The sequence below is a fragment of the Eptesicus fuscus genome, chromosome 20, assembly GCF_027574615.1.
Source record: "Eptesicus fuscus isolate TK198812 chromosome 20, DD_ASM_mEF_20220401, whole genome shotgun sequence".
NCBI classification, from domain to species: Eukaryota; Metazoa; Chordata; class Mammalia; order Chiroptera; family Vespertilionidae; genus Eptesicus; species Eptesicus fuscus.
Genome location: NC_072492.1, coordinates 5863943 through 5884661, shown reverse-complemented (window position 1 = coordinate 5884661; position 20719 = coordinate 5863943). Strand labels below are relative to the sequence as shown.

At 46.7% G+C, this 20719-nt stretch overlaps 1 protein-coding gene across 1 annotated transcript in view; it reads right to left on the bottom strand.

Moving 5' to 3' along the window:
* HS3ST3A1 (heparan sulfate-glucosamine 3-sulfotransferase 3A1) overlaps positions 1 to 9874 on the bottom strand; it is a 91613-nt gene extending 81739 nt beyond the window's left edge. Inside the window, exon 1 of the mRNA XM_054709162.1 lies at positions 9282 to 9874. Within this exon, the coding sequence (XP_054565137.1) occupies positions 9282 to 9874 (593 nt within the window). The remainder of the gene's footprint in view (positions 1 to 9281) is intronic.
* Between the last annotated feature and the right edge of the window lie 10845 nt (positions 9875 to 20719).

Below are 20719 nucleotides of genomic sequence, written 5' to 3'. Positions count from 1 at the left end.
CAGTCCTACTATTTGGACAAGTTACCTTGAGCCTCTGTTTCCTGATCGATAACTGCACCGACTTAATAATACTAATCATATCCATCAAGTCTCCAGACCATGCAGCAGGGCACCCAGCAGCACCCAGCACGCAGTGAGGGCCCAGCAAATGTAGCCATTCTGGCACGTCTACCATGACAGATGAATCATCCAGGAAGGAATCAGGACGGAAACGCGGGCTTGAACCGCACTTTGGAGCAGATGGATCTAACAGACACACAGAACAGTCCGGCCAACAGAGAACGCACATTCCTCTCCAGCGCACGGAACATTCTCCAGGAGGGATCATAGGTGGGGCCGCAGACAGGTCTGAACAAACGTAAGAAGACTGAAATCATAGCAAGTATCTTCTCGAACACAACGGTACGAAACTAGAAATCAGTAACGGGAAAACCCACACCTATGTGGAGATTGAACAATCCACTCCTGGACAACAAGTCAAAGAAGTAATCAAAATGGAAAATAAAATAAAAAATTCTGGAGACAACTGAATAGGGAAAGACAGTTTATGGCAGCAGCAAAAGCAGTTTGCAGAGGGAGGTTCACAGCGATAAACGATATGTCAAGAGAAAAGGAAGATCTCAAACAACCCGGCTTGACCTTTTAAGAAACCAGAAGAAGAAGAAACAACTAAGCTGGAAGTCAGTAGAAGGAAGGAATTAACAAAAAACAACAATAGTGGAAATAAATGAAACCAGACTAAAATGACAGATTTTTATCAAATGTGATTGCAGGGTTCAAGTGTTTTGCTAGTTAAAAAATGGTTCAAAATGCCCGCAGAAAAGTGTATACCAACTAAGATAGAAAAATAGCAAACAACAAGTTGGGAATGGCATTAAATCACAGAAATTCACTTTACCTACCTAAGCATAAGTAGCCTGTCTTTTGCAGGAAACAGGTTCATAAAACAGATACAAATAAAGATAAGTGACTCAACGATTAATAGGAAATACCGTTAAATTCTCTGCTTTTAAGATATAGCTTATGTGCGGTTTTGTTTTGCTTACGTAAACATGTAATGACAGTTGTGAAAAATGTCAAAGGAAATGCTTCAAGTCAGATTTTCATTCCTCTATCGCACTGGACTCTCCCTTGCACACTGTGTGTTTAAAGACAGAAGCAGAGGATGCCCACATGCCCTTTGTTAGGGACTTTGAGCCTGATGACCGGCCTCTGGTTTGGCAGCTCCAGCAGGAAGAACCGCCCGGATGCCCAGGCCTGGCCCTCCTGTGCTCTGGGGGTCAGAGCTTCTGTACCCCCTGGTCCTTTAGCCCCTCGATTGCTCCAGATCTGCTTGCTCCTGTGGCTGACCTCCTAACCCTCGGGCCTAAACCAAAGGTGAAAAGCGCAGAGTACTAGGAAGCGGGTAGGATGTCTGAGCTGGCCCAGGAAATCTGGGCTGTGCTGTTGCCTTAGCCACAAGGCGTGTCCACAGCCATAAGCCCATCTCTTCAGCCCTGGCAACTGCTCCTCCTATATTTGTGGCAAAAGAGCCAGATGCCCACGTCTGACTTTCCTCTGACCTCTACCTCAGTCCCCTGTGTCCCCAGGGACCTGTCATTTACATCAGAGATTTGCTCTCCAGCAGGAGAGGGATGCAGTCGGGGTGGGCAACTTCTTAGACCTTCCTCACTTTACATTTGCCGGAGAAAGAAAGAAAAACAAAACTATCTCTGTGCTGGATTCAGGGACAAGAGAGTAGGAGGGGAGCCATGAGCCGATTTTCACATGAAATCAGCTGAGGGAGGCTGAGCATGTCTGAAGCGACAGGTGCTGGGGCGGCGGGGAAGCCTGCGCTGGGGCCTTCAGAGAGCAGAGAGGACCCCGGACACGAGGGAGCTGCCAGCAGGACATGCCAGCACGAGCCCTGTCCCTCTGTGCTGACGCATCTCCTGCCGTCTCTGTTGATGGAGCTGTTTTTCCTTTTGTTTTACAATAATTTTAGATATGAAACTCGTAAAAGAAATAGTAGAACGCATTCTCATATGCAACTCTGCCTTAATTCTCCTGAGCTAGTTATCTTACGTAACCCTAGTGCAATGAACGAAACCAGGACATGAACCTCGGTAGAGTACTATGGGCCGTCACCAACCGGTGGCCCGTGGATCACTGGCGGCCCGTGAGGTCCGAAAGGTTGGCGACCGCTGGACTAGAGCACTCACATTCCTCACATTTCCCCTTTCCCATGAACGGCCTTTTTCCGTTCCAGGATCCAATCAAGAGTATCACCTTTATTTACTCATTAGCGATCAGTCTCGCTTGCCTCCTCCCATCTGGGATAGTTTATCAGTCTTACATCATCTGGATAATTTTCAAGAATACTGGTCAGGAATTTTGTAGATGCCCCTCCATTTGGTTGGTCAAATGTCTTCTCCTGATTAGAGTGAGATTATGGAATTGGGAGGAGAGGGGACATCCACATGATAACAAGGCAAGGTTAACCTTACCACTTGATTAGGGTGATGTCTGCCAGGTTTCTCCACCGTAACATTCCTATTTTTCCCTTCCCGCCTGCATTACTTTTACCCTGACCCCCTCCCCACCCCCCATGCGGCCCTGGCTGGGCACTAGGCTGTGGTCCCAGAAAGGCCTCCTGGAACACTCTAGAAGCACTTCCCATACAGCAAACTGGTGAGCAGGGCCTTTGCAGTGCATGGCGGGACATGAAGGGTTAAACAGACTTCTGTGTGCTCCCTGTTAGGAATCACAGGACCTTCCTCCAGAGCCTGTACAACACGGGAAGGAATAAGGCTGCCTGCTGAAATAAAATCATCTGGAAGTATTTTCATTTGAGGCTGGCTTTCAGAAACAGAGGCAAAACACACTAACAAAGCTAATCTGGGGCATATGGCATTCTTTTCAGTCATGTGCATTTCTAATATAAATCTCCTAATCATTTATATCTTGTTTTTCAGATTTATTGTGAAGGCAAGTCTCTTTTATTCCTCTCCAAAGAATAAACTCCCTACCCAAAAGAAGCAAGCTCAGGCAGAGAGTCAAGGCAGCTCAGCCACACTAGCAGATCGTACTTGCTGTAAGTGCTCCCTAACACAGCCCCACCCCACCCCCCTTTTTCAGTTGAGACTGAATTTATATTCTGATAATAATGTTTTCAAACTTTAGCCATTTCGGTTCCTTGCTGACGCTCCCTTCCACTAGGTGGTGCTACAGGTCACATTCAAAGTAAGCTGCTCTTAGGAGTCAGTGAATAGCTTAAAATTTTTTTCAAGAATACCACAAGCTTAATGTCAAGTACTTCATTCTTAATAAACACTTCCCCTTTTCTTTTTACATTTGCTGTCATCTGACAACTTCTAAATCAAGCCTAATTTGAACTTCTGAAATCCCTTCCTGACATGTTCACAGGATGAAATGTCAATGTTAGAGGCATGATAGGGAGCACGTGAATAATGCAAAAAGCACAAGTTTCTATCATTGGAGGCAAAAAACTGGGAAGATGCTTCGATCCACTGAACTTGGCATTTCCTCAGTTTCTAAGTTCTGTTCACATAATTTTATTTGTAAACTATATCAATATCCCCTGCAGATATCTTTAAGCTGCATCACATTTAAAGCGCTGGCAAGCATTTTTAAGACAGTTTTATAAATGCAAAGCCTAGGAAGCTAAAATAATACTTAGGTGTAATTTCCTCTTATTAAACATTAAAAATATATTTAATAAGAAACCTCAATTTCACAATGTTAGCTCATCACTTAAGCAGAAACACACTTCTAAAAGTTTGGAGTCTACCTAATATACCTGGGAAACACCAAGAAATGGTACTTTTTAGCAGCCAGGTTACTATTACTTGGTGGAGAAAGATGTCCCCCAAAGCAGTGGTCGGCAAACTCATTAGTCAACAGAGCCAAATATCAACAGGACGACGATTGACATTTCTTTTGAGAGCCAAATTTTTTAAACTTAAACTTCTTCTAACGCCACTTCTACAAAATAGACTCGCCCAGGCCGTGGTCTTTTGTGGAAGTGCCACACTCAAGGGGCCAAAGAGCCGCATGTGGCTCGCGAGCTGCGGTTTGCCGACCACTGGCCTAAGGAAACGTGCTAAGTATATAAAATTCCCAACTTGGCCCAGACATTTGACTGGTGGTAACTGCAATGTGCGATTGTTCAGATGCGTCCCTTGGAGGTGTGAGGCGCGCTGTGGCTTACGCCTGGCGGGCCTGGCTGTCCGTGACTCCCTCCTCAGGACGGAGCACCGGTCTGTGGAAGGTTAGCCCCGTTGTCACTAACGGCACCGGCTCAGGGCGTTCCCATGACCCCTCCAAAAATACAGATCTGACACATATTTCCTAACCAACCAACGCATTTATACGAGACAGCTACTTTGCCAGAGTGTTCTCCTTTAAGGGGAAGGCAGAAGATGTTAATATTGTGGAGGATTTTTACTCATAGATGGCTATGCAGTTGACATAAAACATAACAGCACATTATAAATCTCGTTGTTACGAAGAGATATTTGCTCACATGAGGTATTCCAGGACCAAGCTGAATGTGGCTTGGTTGTTGTTACTGCTTTTAGGGCCTGGACTCATTGGTCCCAAAGCCTGGCCCATAGCGGGGTGACTGACATTGTTCAGAAGTTTCCTAACCACTTCACAACTTTCCTGCTATCAATGCCATCCCTTTCCCCTCCTGTAGGCGTCTGGTCTTGCACCAAGTGTGTGTGGGTATGCAATCCACAGACACACAGAGTGAGGCTACCTGACTTGTTTGCTGGGCAGGAGGTGCCAGGGCAGGAGGAGGTGCCCAGGGCAGCAGGAGGTGCCCAGGGCAGCAGGAGGTGCCCAGGGCAGGAGGAGGTGCCCAGGGCAGCAGGAGGTGCCCAGGGCAGCAGGAGGTGCCCAGGGCAGGAGGAGGTGCCCAGGCCAGACGCTCAGCAAACAAGTGGCAGCACTGTGGCTTCTCCACGGGCCAGTGTGCCACCTCTCAGGGATGGAGGTGGCCATCACCGAGAGCTCCTGGGAATGTATGTATGAGAGAAACTGTGCCGTTCAACCCCCCTCCCCCCGTAGACATGTGCCTTAGACTCAGAGTCCAGAGCAACTTCGTCCTGTTTCCTAGACCCTTCCCCATGTTCTTAACTCGGCCCTAGGGACAGAGAGACCGCTCCGGACTTCACCCATGTGACGGAGCCCGGGTGGCCAGCCCTGCAGCTCCTTGGCTCACATTTCGTTTCCAAGCCTCCACGCAGAAGGGCCTGCGGCTCAGGAGGGTGGGAAACTGCGCACGGAGGTCCTCTGCAGCTGCTCCCAGCTGCTGCCAAACGCCGACTGCCCCGAGAGGAACCAAAGCTCCTCCGCTCAGCCTGTCCCGCCCTGGACTTGAAAAACAAGGCAGCGATCGGTGAAGGCCAGAAACCTTGGGTCGGTCGGGGGAGAACTGACTCCCAAATACCAAGCGCAGCAATCTTTGATCTTCCTGAATGCTGTGGAATAAAACGATTTAGGTGATAGCGATCTCCGATGAAACTGTCCAGTCTCACTGAAGGAAGCAAATCAAAACGTAGGAAATAGATGTGCCAGCATAAAAGATTGGATAATAAATACTTACTATCCTGTCCTAAATATGAAACTAAAGTGCTACAGAAACCAAACATTTATGTGCATACACACATATAAATGCGTATGTGTATATATATTCATATATATATATATAGAGACCCATATATATAAATAACCACATCTTTAAATCCTTCATGAGTAGGTATGTCTTGTCTTCAGAGAAAAAAGCACACCTTCTGGCTGGTGCAGGAGAGAGGGAGGCCCTCCTATCCAACCCTAAGCTCACTGCTCTCGAACCCCATAGAGGCATGTGGTCTTGACTTCCAGAAAAGATCTGAAAGCCTAGAAGCCAATGAAGCAACTCCCTGCTCTCCTTTATGAACCCACCACGCAGACAATGGAAATGGAGACTATTCATTGCAAAGGATTGCTTTCCCGGGACGTGCAAGCCACAGACATTTGTTGTACTGATATCATGTCTGCTATTTTAAACCCATCCGTGTGGAGTTTCATATCCAGAAAACTACACCGAAGCAGCCTGGATTATCACTGACAAATCTCCTAGAACATTAAAATTTGCTTTTGTTTCATTTATTTTAGAATAATGTTAGGACATTTTAAATTAATCAGAAAAAATCCTTTTAAAATATTTTAAATAAGTTCATTTTCTTTGCCTTCACTATCAATTTGTTCAAAGAAACCATTGATTACACTCTTCTTGGGGTGCAGTTTATAAAGTACTTTCTTTTCCCCCAGCATGATAAATATATTGAAACATCCCAGCAAGGCATTGCTAACTCTTAAACTCATTCCCCAAGGGATTCTCTCCCACTTCCTCACAGCAACAGATCGGTCCCTTTGTCTGGACAGTAGGGGGCACTGCCACAACAAACTACTATGGGCAGAAAAACAGGGCTAGACATGTATGTATGATTCTCCCGTATCATTGAGCATCTAAAGGCGATTACACAGATTTTTCTCTTCCACAATTCACAGCAGGGTGCAAATACTAGGACTTCCTGTTTGTGTGTGTGTGCACACACATGTGGTCATAGTGTGGATTAGAAGTGCTATATTTCAAATTTTGGTCTAACTCAAGAAAGTCTAACTGAACCTCTTATTCTAAAATACTGGCTAAATACAAGCAGCTGAAATGCACTTAACAGTTAACCCCTGGCAGGGTAGTTGGTTAGAGTGTCCACTGGATACACCAGGGTTGCAGGGTCCATGGCTGGTCAGGGCACATACAAGAAGCAACCAATGAATACATCGATATTAGTGGACCAACAAGTCAATGTTTCTCTCTCTCCCCCTTCCTCTCTCTCTATCTAAAAATCAATAAACAAACAAAAAATTAAAACGCGCTTAATAGGTAAGTGGCATTCTGTGAGGGAGATTTTTTTTCAAGGTGAAGTCTTCAGTCTTTCTCACAAACATCAAACTCTAACTTCAGGGCCAAATGAAAGGGAACTGTGGCAAAATTTCATTAAATAATCACATAATCCAGGCTCCACAGCTTGGATCTTTTTTTTTTTTTTTAATGAGTTTCCTATGTAATTGAGTTAAACTTAAATTTATGCGTCCAATAAAAACCCATTGCAAATGGCAAAACAAAGACATTGCTCCAACACTTGGAAAATTAAATTCACCAAACCATGAAGTCTACTGTGCAGTTATTTTTGTAACCACCATAAATTGCTTTATAGAACTCCTCTGCTGGAGTAAACAATCCAAAGAAAGATTTACTTTACAACATGCATCCAGTTTCCAAAGAGAGAGCATTCTAAATGTTTATGACTTTTCCCCTTCTCTTGCTCTCTCTCTCTCTCCCAATACTTGTGTTTCTAGTTACCTTGAAGCCTTCCTTCTCTCTCACAAGCTCAGAACGTGCCTCAGAAAATAAGATCCAGGTCTCCAGGTCTCTACATGTCCTAGGCCCTCAAACACTCATTTCTGGAATACGAAGAAACAATCCTACTTTGTGGAAATAAAGTCTAAAAGGTAAAATTTAAATAAAGTCTTTTAGTACTAAACATTTCACCATCTATAATAGCACCTCAGAGCCAAACACTGTCTCAGATATTCGGGGCACTCAGCTTGCAATGCGTTCACTTATACACTGTACGAGGCCGAATTCAATGGGAACTGCTACAGATAAGAGTTTTAAGGGTCTTTAATCACTTCTTTCTTGTGTCCTTGATGGAAAAAACAGAGCTGCCTTTGTGCTAAAAAGAAGGACCTGTTGTTTTCAGATTCAACAGGTCATTTTTATAAGAACTTCCCAGAGGATACAACATAAATGACAGAAACACAAGGGGATTTTTTAAGAGACTGATGATTTTCAATGATATATATTCCATATTAAGGAAAGGCTGTTTGTTTTTCTTTCCAACCAATGAAAAGTTACTGTTTTAAAGTATTTAATGTTTGAATTTGACTTTCAGGACCCAATGTTTTCTCATGAGTTGGGTTACTGTAAATTCAGCTCCTGAAAGCTATGTGAGAGTGTGTTTGACCCCTCATGTAAATAAACTTGTCAAATCATGTCCATTTCTGTTTGGGGGGTGCATGGTTGATTTAGTGGGCTTTTGATATATATATTTAAAATGTGTTGTAGCTTTTGTAATATTGTTTCTGTTAAAATGACAAGGAGACTGCACATTTAATGAACAAGCTAACACTGTGAAATGGCAAGTCCTGGCTACGTGATTTTTCCTTGTTCCCAGAGTAAAGAAAAAGGCCAATATTTTATGGCAAACAAAGTCCAGGTGACACTAGGATTTATTAGAGTTTGGCTGATTCTATTATTAAAAGTGGGCTGAATCGGAGAGGACTGCTAAATTTAAGATTAAGATCTAAATCAGACTTGTTTCCTAAACAGTATTAAGAGGGTTTTTCACCATGTAACCAGAGTACTTATATTTTTCCCTTTTCTTCCTTTTTTTTTTTTTTTTTTAGTTGACTACCTAATTTCTAAAAAGAATTGTTTGAAGCGCTTTGGAAAAGTTTCTGCCACGCCAGAGACAAAATTTCCCTTATAAATATAGATAGCACCGTACAGAACTCATTCCTCGCCCCAAACGAAAGTTATTGCCAAGGAGGCCTTCTTTGAAGCACAGTGACCCGTTGCTGGCACTTGCTCCAACATATTTTTCCCAACTTCCTAGACTCTGATTCTTGACACTTTTACGAAGTTTCTATATTACCACCCAGAACAATTATCTGGGGGTCAAGGTGAATAAATGCATGGTGGCCAACACTGCATTTCGCACAGGGAATTGCCCAGGAGGGAAAGGGGTAGAAACAGGATTCCTCGGGGGAGGGGTGTCCACCCAATAACTGATAAACAGGTTCTAGCCTGGGTGAGACTTCTTTTTTCTTTGGCTAACCAAGATCCTCTCACAGAGCAGGAGGAAAAGATGAGATTGATTATTTGGGGGAAAGGGCATTCTGAGGACTAAAGAAAAAATCTTGAAGGCCCAAATTTCCCACCCACCCACCCACCCACCCACCTGCAAAGTGGATTATCACCCAATATCCTGGTAAAAGGAAGGCGCCCCGCGAGTTAAGGACAATTGCTGAGGACCTGTTGCCTTCTTCCTGAAATGGGGAGGGAGGTGAATTGGGGGGTCAACATGGGCTCTTTAGAGCCCTCCCTCCCCTGCCTCCCCAAACACACCAGCGCTCTGCCGCCCCGCCAGTGCCCCGCGCCAGCTCACCGGTACCAGGCGAGGCCCTTGTCGTAGCTGCGGTCGAAGAAGTGGGGCTCGGCGCCCACGGCGCGCACGTCGGGGTGCACGCGCAGGAACTCGAGCAGCGCCCGCGTGCCGCCCTTCTTCACGCCGATGATGATGGCCTGCGGCAGCTGCTTGCTGCCCTCGTCCAGCAGCAGCGCCAGGGTCCCTGGCGGGGGCTCGGCCACGCTGCTCCCGGCCCCGGAGCCCCCGGGACCCCCGGCCAGGCTGGGGGTCTCCTCCTCCCAGGCCGCCTCCTCGCCGCCGTCGCGCCCCGGAGGCCGCCGGCGCCTCCTCCACGGCCGCAGCTGCCAAAGGCGCTTTCTCTGCGCCGCGGGCCACGCCGCCAGCTCGCGGGGGCCTCCGGCCAGGGCGCCGCGACCCGGGGCGCGCACCTCCTCGCCGCCCGACAGCCCCACGACGGGGCCCGACAGGGTCCGGCAGCGCTCGGCCAGACAGTAGAAGACGTACAGGGACGTGAGCAGGGAGCAGAGCATCAGCAAGAACTTCCGGAAGATGCTGCGGGACAGCGGCTCGGCCGGGGCGGGGTGCGCGCCAGCCGGGCCCGGAGGGGCCATCCTAGCCGGAGGCGACGTCGGGGAGCGCGCGGGCCATGCTAGGCCGGGACTCCTCCGGGTGCCAGGACATCCTCCGGGAGCTGCCCCCCGGCTGGGGAGCCGGGCCCCGGGAGCCGGCGCGGGAGCCCTGCCTCAGGTCGGGGGCGGGACGGGAGACGCGGTGCCGTGCTTAAGAAACCATCGTCTTAGACTCGCCAAGTCCGGAGCCTGGTGGCAGGTTTCGGCGCCCAGTTCTCAGAGTCGCGGGATAGAGGGGTCTCCGCGGCGGTGGCGAGGGCGCGCGTCTTAGCCCGGCCCGAGCGGCACTCGGCCCCGATCTCTGCTCAGCGGCCGGGCATCCCTCGCTCTGTCCCTTGGGGACGCGCTGCTGCGGTGCCGCTGAGCTCCGTGCGCTCCAGACAGCGGTAGCGACAGTGCTTCCCGGCCCCGCTTCCTGGCCTCCGCTTCCTAGGGCCCTGGTGCGAGGTCCCCCGAGGTCCACTGCCCGAGAGGGAGCCAGGAGGCCCGCCCCCCGCAGTCCGCCCCTCTCGGCGAGCGCCTGGCTGCTCCCAACGGCGCGGGCGCCCTACCTGGGAGCCGCGCGGCCGGTCGGGCTGCGAGGGACCTGTCAGCGCCGCGGCCGCTGCTCGCAGGCGCTCCCTCCTGCCTCCCGGGCCGCCGCTGCCGCCACACGTGGGGCGCCCAGGGCAGCAAACTTGGAGGTGACGTCAACGGTGGGCCCGACCAGCCCCGGGACCAGCCGGGTGGGATGGAGAAAAGGTGGCGCGGACCCCGCAGCCGCGGCCCAATGACATCGGAGAGGGCGGGGGCGGCCAGGGAGACGCCCCTTCTCCACGCCGCTGTCCCTCCCTCCCCCGCCGGCGGCCGCGCCCCTATCCCTGGAGCTGGAGGCGGCGGCCCCCGGGGCGTCTGACGGACAGCCAAAGCCGCCCGATCCTGGGGCCGGACTTCCACCCGGCGGACACTCCCTGAATTAGGGGTTCCCAACGCCTAAGGCTCGGCTCAGCCCTTCGCCGCACCGACCGGTCCGAGTCCCCGGCGGCGCCCCTCTCCCCTCCCGCCTCGTCGCGGTGTCCTCCCGCGCCCCGCCGCTCCTCCCCGGACCCTCCGAAGTTTTGCGGCGCAGTCTCGGCGCTGTTGCGCGCTGCGCCCCTGTGTCCCGGGCGGGCGGGATCCCTCCGCGGCGGCTCCGCGCGCACCTCTTTGGCGCGGAGGCCCTGGAGGGAGGCTGGTCTCCCCGCGGCAGTGTTTGTAGTTGTTTTTCCTTTTGATTGTTCTCCCTTCTATTAATTTAGGATGATCAGGAGTCCCCCCGACCTCTTAGGAGAGAAGCCAATAAATCAAGAGGAGAAATTAAGATTTAAAAAAATAAGTCAACTTCGATTCCAAATCCATATGCCCAGTTTTTGATGTCGGATTTTTTAAAATGGTGTGTGTGTGTGTGTGTGTGTGAAGGAGTTAAATGCCCTTTCATAAATGGCGATTTCCCCTCTCTTGCCTCCTCTGACCCCACATCCTCTCCTTGCGCCCCTGGGAGATCAGGTCAGGAAGGGATACAAATCGCCTCGCAGTTTAAAGGAGGGAAGTGGGCCGTGGAACCTGCATGAGGCAGGTTTTTATTCCAATCCGATTTGTTCCTGGTTTCTTGGCTTCCTCCTCTCAGCAGGACGCCCCGCAATGTGGGCGGTAGCCTGGCAGGCACACCAATCCCTGTAGCCTGGGCCCGCCCTGGGTGCTGACCAGGGCCCGCAGTGGGCGCCTGTCAGTGCGGCAGGAAACTTGGGGGATTCCTGCTGCCCAGTGTTGGGACTGTGCGCCCTTCCCCTCTGCTGGGCTCCGTTTGGCCTTGAAAGGGGCAGCCAGGAAGTCCTTTTTCACCTTCCAAAGGGACCCGAGTGGTTCTAGCTGTGCTGGGCAAAGTGAGGCGTGTGCCCGCTGGATAGATAAATGCGCAGTGCTGGACGTGGCTTTATGTTTACGAAGCACCAATCCCAGACTCTTCTACAAGCCAGAGAAGAGCTTATTACATTCTGATGCCATAAAGCAATGGGCTTTTACAAGGATAACAAACAAATCCTGCCAAGTTTTAATGCCTCGTTGTGTGCTAAAATTGGATATCGACAAACCAGTTGAGGTTTAATACTAACTTGAGATTTAGTGTATTTTAAAGTTTTTCTCTAGGTATTTCAGTCTGCGTTCCAGAAGAAAAACGAACAACAAAAAAATCAGACCGTTTTAAAGTTCTGAAGCATTTGCAGTCCAGCAAGTGCTTACAAACATGCCTCGGTTTTCTCCTCCTGAAAACGATGGCTTCAAGCTACCTTCCAGCTCCCACCTGGTGGGGTATTGTGTGTTTCTGCTTTCACATTTCCAGCACCGGAGATTCCTCCATGTGAGTGTTAGAAATGCACATTATGCAGGAGAGATGTTCGTTCAGGAGACCACTCACTAGTTATCCAGGGCCTCGCTGTACATTAGAAATAAATATGAGCCACAGCCCAGTGGGTGTGGCTGGGTGGTTGAGCATAGACCTATAAACCATGAGGTCAGGGTTAGCTTCCAGGTCAGGGCACATGCCTATGGTTCGGGCTCTATCTCCAGTAGGGGGTGTGCAGGAGGCAGTTATATTATATCTAACCCACCTTTAAAAAGGTAAAGAGAAGCATGTGAAATTAAATTTAGTAATATATCTACTACACCTAAAAGTGTGGTTCTTACATGTAGTCAATATAAAAATAATTGAGGTCATTTACATTCTCTCTTTTCATACCAAGTCTTCAACATCATGCTTCTAGCACTTCTTTTAAATATATTTTATTGATTTTTACAGAGAGGAAGGGAGAAGGATAGAGAGTTAGAAACACCAAGGAGAGACAAACATTAATCAGCTGCCTCCTGCACACCCCCCCCACTGGGGATCGAGCCAGCAACCAAGGTACATGCCCTTGACTGGAATCAAACCTGGGACCCTTCAGTCCACCTGCCGAAGCTCTATCCACTGAGCCAAACCGGCTTTCCAGCACTTCTGTGTTGTGACTAGCCACATTTCTGTGCTCAACACCACATGTGGCTAGTGGCTCCCACATTGGACAGTACAGATGGGCGAGAGGGGTTTATCTCTGAGTCTCAACAGAAAACAGGTAGCACATTCAAATTAGGGTAGTTCTTGGAGGGCTTATTTACAAAAGCTTTGTTTACAAAGTAGTAGGAAAGGCAACTATGAGGGCGCCAGGCAACACCCTGGGCCAGCCTTGGGGTTGTTACCACACTTCAGTCTCAGGAATGAAGGAAAGGAGAGGTTCTCACAACCAGAAGGAAAGGCCATCTAAGGGGGCCCTTGAGAGGAGCAGGAGCTCAGCCTACGCAAGGCAAGTTCTCCGCAAAGGGTCTGGGGGAGAGAAAGATTTTTGACAAAAACAAACAAAGAAAACAACACACACACACACACACACACACACAACACACACACACAAAGACATGACAAGAAAAGAAAAACCACCACCACCACCAACAAAACAATAGGGGACAGATAGGTGGCATATGTCTAATCTTAAGGAGATTGATTAAAGTCCCATGAATTCCCATGATAACATTAGTTACAGTCACACCACAACCCTTTACTAGTAGAAACGGCTTCTTTCCATTCACTCAGGGGCATCTGTTAGAATGAAGCCAGTCACAGCTAACCATTATTATGGAACTTTGGAGGGAGAAATACGGCTACCGAAATCCAAGACGTGATGTGGGCGTTGCCGCAGGGCCTTCTTGTCTCTCCCTTGCTCTTTGTCGTGCCATGGGAACGCGCACAGCCACTCCTCACAGGTTCTGCCAGGAAAGCTCCCGCGGCCACAGAAGCTGCTCTGTGCTCAGTGGGGAGGTAGGTGAGGGTGATGTGCAGTGCCTTCCAGCTTCCTTCTCTGCAGCCTTGTCTCCCCTTGGCGGGTGCCCACTTCTCCACCATCCTCCAAGGCCTCCTACCCACTGGCCCTTCTTAGCCCTGGATCTTATAGACCCATCACTCTACTGTGCCAAAGATCACTTACCTTCCTTCATCCCTACCCAGAGTGTTAACATTTTAAACTTAGAAATATAATTTCAGCCCAGCAGGCATGGCTCAATTGTTGAAAATTGACCTATGAACCAGGAGGTCATGGTTCAATTCCCAGTCAGGGCACATGCTCGGGTTGCAGGCTTGATCCCCAGTACAGGGCATGCAGGGAGCATCCAATCAACGATTCTCTCTCATCATTGATGTTTCTATCTCTCTCTCCTTCTCCCTTCCTCTCTGAAATCAATAAAAATATATTTTAAAAAATATATAATTTCAATGACTTTCTTCTAGCATCAGTAATTCATGTTTATTTAAAACACTTAATATACAATGAAATAGAAAGAATAAAGTAAAACAAAGCACACTCAAAATTTCATTGCCTAGAGATGACTGTGATTAATATATTGGTTAGTTTCCTTTAAAGTATATATATATATATATATATATATATATATATATATATATATATATAGTGGACTTTTAACAATGCAGGGGTTGGGGCACCATGGATACCAAAATCTGCAGATGCTCCAGTCCCCAGTATAAAATGATCTGGAACAATGCATACAGTCAGCCCTCCTCATCCACAGACTCTTGACTGGCAAATGAAAACAGTATGGGTAGTGATCAAAAAGATCAGCATATAGGCAGACCTGTGCAGTTCAAACTTGTGCTGTTCAAAGGTCAACTACATATATAGATATAGATATATTATAATATATAGTGCTACAATAATTATATATAATAATTATATAACACAAAATATATTTATATAACTTATTCTACATAATGTATTATATGGGTATATGATTTATTATATAATATAATAATTCATCTGTAATTATTTGTAACATAATGTATATATAAACCTCTATATAAAATTATACACATGAATTATATATATATCCATCTATAGATAGATGTAAAGCTAGCTATTTTTTGAAAGACTAAGACTTTCTAACAATGTGAAGAGCATCCTTTGGCCACCGGAAACAATGAGAATAATTGATGTTTGTGAACTTAGGGTACTTCACTGGATCTTTACCCTCCATTGCCCCAGGAGCCCAGCATTTCTAAGAAACAATCCTATGGCCATCCACTGCCTGGTTTCTTTCCTTTCCTCTCTGTCTCACGCTCATCTCTGCCTCCACCTCTGCCAGGGCACCCTACTGGCCAAGCCACCATGGGAGCCAGAGAACTTGGGGGCCCAAGGATGTCATGTATCCAGGTCAGGGGGTAACATGGTTCTGGGGGAGCAAACCAATTATGTTCTGCATGTGGGCAAACACAGGTTTTTGGATTATAATCTTAACGAGACAAAACATGCACACATTCCTTGGAATGCAAGATCGCATTGCATTCAACTAATTCACCTGAGTTTCAGATGTGCCCAGTACTTCCTGTCCCAAAGCACATGGTGTCTACCTAGAGTTCAAATCCCCTTCATCCTTCAAGTATTAGCTCAAAACGCATCTTCAAGGATGTCTTCTTGTCCGTCCCCTGGCCCTGGTTTGATCTAGTCTCCTGGTACAGATTCTCAGAGTTCCCAGAAGTTCTCCCTACAGACTTGGTGAGGGTTTGTAATGTTATAGGTGTGTGGTGATGTCCAGGCTTCCCTTTTAGACCGCACAAGCACTCCACAGAGCCCGAGACAACTCAGTAGTTCCCCTAGAACACCTACCTTATTACGTGGTGCGAGGCAACCGGTAAGATTTGTTGATGACCTATGATCCTAGAAGAGTTGGGGGCTTGGCATTCAGCCTGAGAGCACACAGAAAAGCCAGGGACAAGAGAGGGCCTGGTGTGCTGTCAGCTGCTTGTGCTTCACTGTGAATAAAGTGTGGGTTGGCCTGGGGGAGGCATTGAAAGGAGCCAGAAGTAGCATAAAAATGAGAACGGAGAAGAAACAGGAGCGAGATCCTGAGGGCCCTGTATGATTTTCTTTGGAGTCTGTACTTTTGTCACACATCTGTGGAGGCTGGCATGACTACATTTGCTTTCTGAGCAAAGTTTCTCCTAAAAAAGCTGTCCTTTATTACAGCTGCATAGTATTCCATGGTATAAATGTACCACAGCTTTATTTATCCACTCATCTACTGATGGACACTTGGGCTGTGTGATCAATAGATATATTGTAATATATCTATATCTATATCTATATCTATATCTATATCTATATCTATATATCTATATCTATATCTATATCTATATATGTAGTTACCCTTTGAGACAGGATGAAGAGACCTGGAGAGCATTATGCTAAGCCTAAGCCAGTAAGAGTAAGACAGGTATCACATGATCTCACTCAAATGTGGAATCTAATGAACAAAATAAACTATGAACAAAATAGATCCAGAGACATAGAAACATGGAACAGATTGACGAATCTCAGAGGGCAGGTGGGGTTGGTGGTAGGAGGGTAGAGATTAAACAAAGAACTTGTATGCATATACGCATAACCATGGACACAGACAATAGTGTGGGGAAGGCCTGGGGGAAGAGGGATGAGCGTGGGGTGGAAGGGGTCAATGGGAAAAAAAATTGGGGACATCTGTAATAATTTAAAAAATAAAGATACATTTTTTAAAAAGCTTTCTCCTAGCATTGTCAAGACTAGAGGGCAAGATTCCAGTTTTCAGTAGAACAGAGAAAGTGTGATAATCTATAATTAGCTTGCAATCAGGAGGGAGATTTAGTGGAGGCGGTGGATTTAAGATGATTCCTGAGGAACTGGTTGAGGGGCGTGATGTTTTGGGTCACCAGGGCTAAGCACCAATGCCGCAGTCGCGAGAGGCAGTCAATGAATGTGGATCGTGAGCTGTGACCACATCTCCCTTTACCCTCCTCTCAGCCTGGAATGTGTTTCCATTATCTGTTAACGCAGGAAAGTTTCCTAGAAGCAGAAGTGTGATTTTCGCAGCCTAGGCTTCTCCGTGACGCTGTAGTGTCTGCCTGACTAGGCAGCCTGTCTTTTCTCTGGGTTATGTTACTCCAGGTAAGAGGCCACGTTCTCCTGTCCTCAGTGTCCACCCAGCATGCCTGCTCCCGCCAGTTCTCTCTGTCTAAAGACTTGCCTCACACATCGTGTTGCCACAAACTACCTTGAAGACCCAAAAGGATTCAAGAAATGACCGAGGAACCTCACAAAAATGCCCCTGTTCATCTGAAGGGGAATGTGAGGACCCACAGATCCCAGCCTCAGTCCCCTTCATTCATCCCAGAGACACTTGCATGGGAGTCATGCTGATTTGTAACTTACGGTGATAGTTTCTGTGAGGTGGCAAGACAGCATTATGAAAAAGAAGCATCTCTTTTTCTTTTTTTCTTCTTTTTTTAAATCCTCACTTGAGGACATTTTCCCACTGATTTTTAGAGAGAGTGGAAGGGAGAGGGAGAGACAGAGAGAAACATCGATGTGAGAGAGCCTACTTGTACCCTTCAGTCCACAGGCCAACACTCCATTGGCTGAGCCAAACCAGCTAGGGCAAAAAATAAGCATCTTTCTCTTTGTCAACAGGACTTACAGGGATGCTGAAACTCCGGAATGAAGTTTGCCTATGACACGTGTGACGTCCTGGGAAGAGGTGCTTTCTACCATAAACACCAAGAAGCCAGACGAGAGACAGGAAGCTCCCATACATGTTCTGGTGAATAGCCACACTTTTGCCTGCTCTTCTTCTAATAGCAGCACCTGGACTTTGCTCCTGCCAGCACTCCTCCTTATACCCAGGCCATAAAATCTGGAGACAGCTACGCTCCACTCTTGGCTTTCTCTGTCACAGTGGTCCATGTTCCAGTGCACAGGGTCTGTACAGAGCTGTGGTCGGCAAACCCATTAGTCAACAGAGCCAAATATCAACAGTACAATGATTGAAATTTCTTTTGAGAGCCAAATTTTTTAAACTTAAACTATATAGGTAGGTACATTGTTATTAACTTAATTAGGGTATTCCTAAGCTGGCCTTTGCTAAAAACTCAAGGGGCTAAAGAGCCACATGTGGCTCGCGAGCCGCAGTTTGCCGAGCACTGGTATAGAGAATGTAAGTAAATCAAGCCAGCCCCAAAGGTTTCGAGGCAGGATATTGCTGGAGTTACTGGAAAATCTTGTCCTTATCCCTAGGTTTGCCCAGCTTGCGGGATATAAGCCCGAGCTGCTGGCGGCCATACTTTCCTCTCTGGAGCGAAATCTACCTGGGGATGAACTCAACACAGGAAACAGAGGTAGATTCCAGGAAACTTGGTCTGATCTGAGATTCATGCATGCCCTGGAGTACATTCTGCTGTTGGAATCTTCAGTGTTCATTGGGATTTTAGAGCAGCATGTCTCCTCGATTTCATCATGTCTGCTTCTCTGCTCCCCCGAACAGGCTTGTGCCCGGGTCAAATAAAGCCTCCCTGTCCTATTAATGCCCCCAGTCTGCATCGCTCAAGCTCACCAGCTTAGATCTCCCAGGAACCACCTGCTCTCACCTGTCGGATTGTACCTGTTCTCCGGCCCCCAGCACATCAACCAGACCTACACTGCGGTCACCTAGCCCGACTCTAGGGAGACCAGCTCAAAGGCAGTAAGTTAATCCTGACATTTAAATTGTCTTTTTATTAACCTTATGGGAGGTGTAACACATTACTAATTTTTTTTTACTATAAATAAGGAATGTTTGCTTCGAAATTCAATTGCTGACTCTTATACAACAGATACACATATTGCTTTCAACAATATGTGCACATCATTCCAATACCATTTTTAAAGGATTTATTATTCATGAATGGAAATCTTTGCCTCTCTCAACTTATTTCAATCACAACACTATTAGGAGAATAAAAGGTTGATTCACCACTGCTTGGGATATAAAACTACCCGATACCATAAATTCTTTATGATTAAAATAAACTAAAACAAAGAGACAAAAATTGGGGTCCAGGATCTTCAGATTTTTCATTTAAGTGCCGATTTCTAGTTCTTATCCCCAGAAATTATGAAAGCATCATTTTGGAAAATTGCTTTGAAAACAGAATGCTATACAGATTAGGAAAGTTTACAGGGGACAACTCAATGGAGAGGCTGGAGTTAGATGCTGGCCATGAAATCACAGAATGCCAATGGCAGTGTTGACAAAGGGCACAGACAAAAAGAGAGAATCTAAAATATCTTACAGAGAAAGAAACATAAAACCCTGTGATAGGGTAGATAGAGCAGAGGAAGGGAAAGTAAGAGTCAAAAGCCACTCCAAGTGTTCCTACTGAATCGGTCCTTCCACAACTGGCCTTGTATTGGTCTGTAGTTGGTTTTTATTTCTCTGTCTGAACAGTCAGAATGCTGGTGCCTTGCTCTAGGTGGACTTGGGGATGGGGACCTGCCAGGGGGACTGGAGACATGAATTCAATGAGTAGCAGTCAAATGGACACCTGGGATTGGAAGCTGGGTCCAGTCACTACCAGAAGGACCTGCACTGCCTTGGTGACAAGCCAGAACTCCTCAAAGCTGGATCTGGCTTGAAATGAAATCACGGTGACTATTTGATCACAGTGACTTTTTGTCTAACTCATACATGATTCTTACTCATCGCATGTTGAGGGCAAAATTATTTTCTCAATCTCAAGCGACATGATGATTAAAAATATATTAATTGCTAAGCTATGGGTTATTGAGAATTCAAATAAAATAGTAATATCACTAAGAGTTCCCAAAGTAAGTGAAATTTAAGAAAAACCTTGTTGAAGAAGGAGTAAGATTTTTGCAGATGAAGATGAGTAAGATGGTTGTTCCAGGTTGAAAAACAGAAGGAAACAGAAAGTTAGGCAAGGCAACATTCAGGAGTGTTTTCATCAACAACAGTGAGCAAAACGCTTTGTAGCTTGGACAAGAAAAGGTGATGAGGGAGAGAGACTAGCAGGGGCTGATGTTTACTGATGCCAGTGTGCTGGGCAGCAGGTCTTAGTCAGAATGGATGGGCAGGTCTTTTCTAGTCATTTCCAATGTTGGAAGAGGGCAGAGTTTCCCTCAATATAACCCTAGTCCTGAGAAATTCTCCATAACAAACTAGCCTGTAACCAAGTAAATTTGGTAAACCATTTTTACCTCTTGAGCATTCTTGATAAACAGTAGCATTCCCCATAGAAGTCTCTGAAATGACTTTTCAGTAAAGAAACCGGTTCAACTTTGCTTAGTATACTGTTTGCCCAGCTTTTGGGACCATGGACTCCTCTAACCCCTGCCCTGTCCAGTAACATTCACTGTTCTGAGGAACACACATAAAGAAATAAAACCTACTAGTGAGTTTTATAGGACTGGCTATTGCCAGGAACCTCGGAGGACTAATGTTTGCAGAACATACTGGGGTCTCAGCTGCACATGGTGAGACCTTGGTTTAGCTTGAGGCCAGGGACATTTCACCGATGATCTGGGATTCTCTTTTGTTCTGTTATTTCTTCAGGGACCAACATTCCCCAAGGGATAGGGTTTTAAATAATGTCTTGACAAATGGCAACTTTCACGAGTTATTGATTTGACCAAAAATAATGGGAAAGGTTGATAATTACACAGACATTTCCTCAAGCTTCCTGCTTCTGTCCTGAGTCAATTCTTTTAGATTCTGTGACATACTGAAAAAAAATAGGTGCAGGTTTTGAAAAATACCACAGCAAGAAATGAATTGACATGCAACAGGGTCAAGAAACTTTTTTTTTCAGTCAACTGACCATCCAGTTTTTAAAACCTCATGGTTACAATAAAAATTAAGCAACAGAAGAAAGATGAACTGTTGGTTAAAAAAAAACAAACGAAAAATGGAACC